We start from the raw sequence: 4,680 nt of genomic DNA, 5'->3' as shown, positions 1-4,680 counted from the left end.
ATTCACAGTTTGTCTAATTAACGCAGATCCGCAGGGGCCAGTTGTTCAAAAGTAATCTGATCGGATTCTGCCCGTCGGATCAAATCTTGAAAACGGGTTATTCAAAAGAAACAAAAAAGGATTCTGAATTTGGATTAGATCACAAAATCCAATCTTGGTTTTGATCTGGATTAAATCCTCAGTTTGTGTCATTCAAAATATTTTAGTAAGATACTTTTGATCAAAAAACTGGATTATCCAGCAGAAGGGTGGATTTCAGGAACAACTTTAAAACCACAACATTTGTAACGTAATATATCCCTAAAGTTATACACTAATTAAAAGTATATTTCTACTTCAGTGTGATTGCAAAAGTATACTAAATACCACTGGTATTTAATTTAATTTTAAGTACATTTTTTAAATAAAGTATACAATCACAAAAATGACTTTTATTAGTGTATTTCTTAAAAGTGTGCTTTGAATTATTTAAAAATGAGTTCAATGCTAGTATACTTTTATATAGTTATCCTAAGTTGATTTATTTAAAATATATTAGTAATGTACAGTAGCGATTATCTTAAGAAGTACTAAAGAATATTTTTTAGTGTATTAAAAGTACAAAACGGAGCACTTTAAGACGTCGCGGCAGTGAGTGACGTCACATCCGGAGGACTTTTAACTGCTAGAATATTGTTTTCCTGCAAAAGTGCGTTATAATGACATTAATGTCTTTTAAATCACATGATTCATATACTGGTATATAACTGAAGCTACAGGTTATGAAATCAAGCATTTCTCCTTTTTTAGTGCCCGATTAGCCTGCTAGCTTAGCTTACTCTACAGAAGTGTTAAATCTCCAAATATTTCGCTTATTATGAGAACTTTGCAATATGTTTGTATTATTATTCGTGTCATTTTTTTGTATGATGATGATTTTAGTAGTAGTAAGTTAATATTAACAGATCATCTAATGAAATATTAGGTATATCTTATTTTAATGTATTATTATTTTACGCTATACATTATTTTTCGTATGTTATTATGCAATGATGCATTATTAATATTATTACGTTTATCAAGTGTAAGATCTTACATTATATTAGGTGTATTTTTGCAAATTAATGACGTTTGTGTTTACTTGGAATGTCAATTAATTTATTAAAAGTTTATTATTGTATCATTATATACTGTACCTCATTACTATTATTGCAATAAATAGGAAGAGTGTAAGAGTGCTATATGAAAAACATGTTTTATATGTTGTTGATTTGATAGATGAAGCTGGTCACTTGAATCAATATAACTCATTCATGGACACATTTGATATATAATGTTCCCTGTTAAAGTCAGCTCCTGGAGGGCCACAGCACAACACACAAACCATGCAGTTTACAATTAAACCTGAAAGACCTGATTAGCTGGATCAGATGCATGCGTTTAATTAAACTCCTGACACCCCTGTCTTAGAGAATTCAACTGTGTGAAGCCCTCCCTCTTTCTTTAAAATGATCAACACTATTCAAACGTACTAGTTAATGATAGCCAAAGTGCACTGTAATGATCTCAAATGGCCAACTGAACCCAGAAAGAGGGCCTTTCAGTTTAGAATTATTAACAACATCTATCCAGCTGCTCAAATTTGACAAAAAAGATGCTGTTTTGAAGTATATTTTTGGTTTATGGTCTTTGGAAAAAGGTGTCATTGATGTGAAACATATTATTATTATTACTACAGGTAAATATCATATACATTAAATCAAGTGGAATAACAGTCAATCACCTTTAAGCTGTTTTAAAAATGAACATTTATCATTCTTACTTTACTCCAAAGATTATCAACCCCTTGGTGAATTATATAAAACCATGTATGAGGTTTTTCTCCTTGCAACCCTTTTAGATGTTTGAAGCATGTTTTTGATTTGTTGTCTTCTCTGTGTGTGTGTGTGTGTGTGTGTGTATGTATTCACACATGAAAGCCATACCTCTTTCTTTAAAACAATTAATCCTCTTTAAATTGTTTTAAAAATGACTGTAAAAATGATTTGTCATAAACCATGCCTCGTTTTATTTTTTGATGTTTGAAGAATGTTATTTGTTTTTTTGTCTATTGTGTGTGTATATTCACACATTAATATTTCTCTATGACTGGAGGTTCGATTAAATGTCACGTGTGTATATTTTCTGAGTTTGTAAACTGATATTGTTCAATAAACACAAAAAATAAGAAGGCTCGTTTCTTCCTCATTAGGTGACGATCCGCGCTCTGATTGGACATTCGCCGGCGCTATGTTAATGACGGGGCGGGGCCTCGCCGAGCGAGTAGGTGACGTCAGCTCTCATTCCGCAGAAGCGGAACAAACATGGCGACAGAATGGAGTGGGAAAGGCAGCACGCTAACTTTATTACTGATCTTTTGGATTAGATTCTGTTCGAGCCGAGCGCAGTCCTCAGGCAGCGACAGCCGGATCCTCGGCATGCGACTGGAGAGCAGCGACAAGCCCGCCTCGACCACCGACGACGGGATGATCCAGGTAACCGAGGAGAGCGACATCCAGCTCCGCTTCTACGGACTGCAGATCAGCAACGACACCTGGGAGCGGATCAAGTTCGTGGAGCAGAGCGAGGAGACCAACAGCACTTGTGCTGACTTCACCAAAGACATCTCCATCAGGACTAGCATGACCGTCCACAGCCAGGGCACTTCTGGAGTCCTGGGCTTCAGGATCAAACCGCTTCGGAAGAGCGAGACGCACCGGGATTACGCGCTGTGCGTCAGGCGCAGCCCCGATGGGAAGTGGGTCCTCCTCGGAGAAAACGACGGAAAGGTGCGTGTGGTGGAGGAGAAAAAGCCCCTTATGCCTGTCTGGTTCCAGGTGATCTTAATATCCTGCCTTCTGGCTCTGTCAGGGATGTTCAGCGGGTTAAATCTGGGGCTAATGGCGCTGGATCCCATGGAGCTGCGGATCGTCCAAAGCAGCGGCACAGAGAAAGAAAAGAAGTACGCGAGCAAAATAGAACCGATCCGGCGGAAAGGAAACTACTTGCTGTGCTCGCTTCTGTTGGGGAACGTGCTGGTCAACACTACACTGACTATCCTTCTCGACGACCTCATCGGATCCGGTTTGGCCGCCGTTGTAGCGTCGACTATCGGCATCGTCATCTTCGGCGAGATCGTCCCTCAGGCGCTCTGTTCCCGCCACGGGCTGGCGGTTGGCGCGAACACCATTCTCCTCACGAAGTTCTTCATGCTTGTGACTTTCCCGCTTTCTTTCCCCGTCAGCAAACTCCTGGACTGCGTTCTGGGTCAGGAGATCGGTACTGTGTACAACCGAGAGAAGCTGCTGGAGATGCTGAAGGTGACCGCGCCGTATAACGACTTGGTGAAGGAGGAGATGAACATGATCCAAGGCGCGCTGGAGCTGAGGACCAAGACGGTGGAGAACATCATGACTCCGTTAGGCGACTGCTTCATGATCAACAGCGACACCGTGCTGGATTTTAACACCATGTCTGAGATCATGGAGAGCGGGTACACGCGGATTCCCGTCTACGAGGACGAGCAGAGCAACATCGTGGATATCCTCTTCGTCAAAGACCTCGCCTTCGTGGATCCGGATGACTGCACGACGCTGAAGACCATCACCAAGTTCTACAAGCATCCGGTGCACTTCGTGTTTCACGACACCAAGCTGGACTCCATGCTGGAGGAGTTTAAGAAAGGTGAGTGATGAGAGGGTTCTTCTCTCCGCCGTGACCCTGGACCACAAAACCAGTCATGAGGGTCAAATAGTGAAATTGAGATGCATGCATCATCTGAAAGCTGAATAAATTATCTTTCCATTGATGTATGGTTTGTTAGGATAGGACAATATTTGTCTGAGATACAACTATTAGAAAATCTGGAATCTGAGGGAGCAAAAAAATCTAAATATTGAGAAAATCTCCTTTAAAGTTGTTCAAATGAAGTTCTTAGCAATGCATATTACTAATCAAAAATTAAGTTTGGATAATTAGGAAATTTAATATCTTCATGTAACATGATCTTAATATCCTAATGATTTTTGTCATAAAAGAGAAATTTATAATTTTGACCCATATTGTTGGTTATTGCTCCAAATACACCTGTGCTACTCATGACTGCTTTTGAGCTGCAGGGAGGGTGAAAACTGTGCATCCTCTCCTCCTCTGACTGTGAGGTCAGTCCTTCTTCTCTGATTCCTAAACCGTTCACTATGGACCTTGTTTGCTTTACTGCAAAGGAAAATACAATTTGTTTTGTCTTTAATCCGCCTGAAATAATTCTCAGAAATTTTTCCCACCCCTCCAAAACCTGCTATTTTAGTATTATTCACACTAACTTACCGGTGAGACGAAGTTCACCAAGCCTGCATTTATTTGATCCAAAATACAGCAAAAGCAGTACAATTTTGAAATATTTTTTACTATTTAAACTATATTCAAATAGAAAAGTTATTTTAATCTGTAATGTATTTCTGTGATCTGCAGCTGTATTTTCAGCATCATTACTCCAGTCTTCAGTGTCACATGATCTTCAGAAATCATAATAATATACTGATTTACTGCTCAACAAACATTTCTGATTATTATTAATGTTGAACACAGCTGAGTAGAATTTTTTTCAGGTTTCTTTGATGAATAGAAAGATCAGACGAACAGCATTTATCTGAAATAGAAATC

At 39.2% G+C, this 4,680-nt stretch overlaps 2 protein-coding genes across 3 annotated transcripts in view; one reads left to right on the top strand and one right to left on the bottom strand.

Moving 5' to 3' along the window:
- LOC306870149 (uncharacterized protein) overlaps positions 1–4,680 on the bottom strand; it is a 141,051-nt gene that overhangs the window by 44,323 nt on the left and 92,048 nt on the right. The gene's annotated exons all lie outside the window — the stretch shown is intronic.
- LOC306870150 (metal transporter CNNM4-like) overlaps positions 2,091–4,680 on the top strand; it is a 44,947-nt gene continuing 42,357 nt past the window's right edge. For both annotated transcript variants that reach the window (XM_079417256.1, XM_079417255.1), the window contains exon 1: positions 2,091–3,702. In XM_079417256.1, coding sequence (XP_079273382.1) covers positions 2,343–3,702 — 1,360 coding nt within the window. In that variant the 5' untranslated portion in view covers positions 2,091–2,342. The remainder of the gene's footprint in view (positions 3,703–4,680) is intronic.

Source organism: Barbus barbus (assembly GCF_936440315.1).
Source record: "Barbus barbus genome assembly, chromosome: 5".
Taxonomy (NCBI): domain Eukaryota; kingdom Metazoa; phylum Chordata; class Actinopteri; order Cypriniformes; family Cyprinidae; genus Barbus; species Barbus barbus.
The sequence above is the reverse complement of the archived record's forward strand: the minus strand, read 5'-3'. Positions and strand labels throughout refer to the sequence as shown.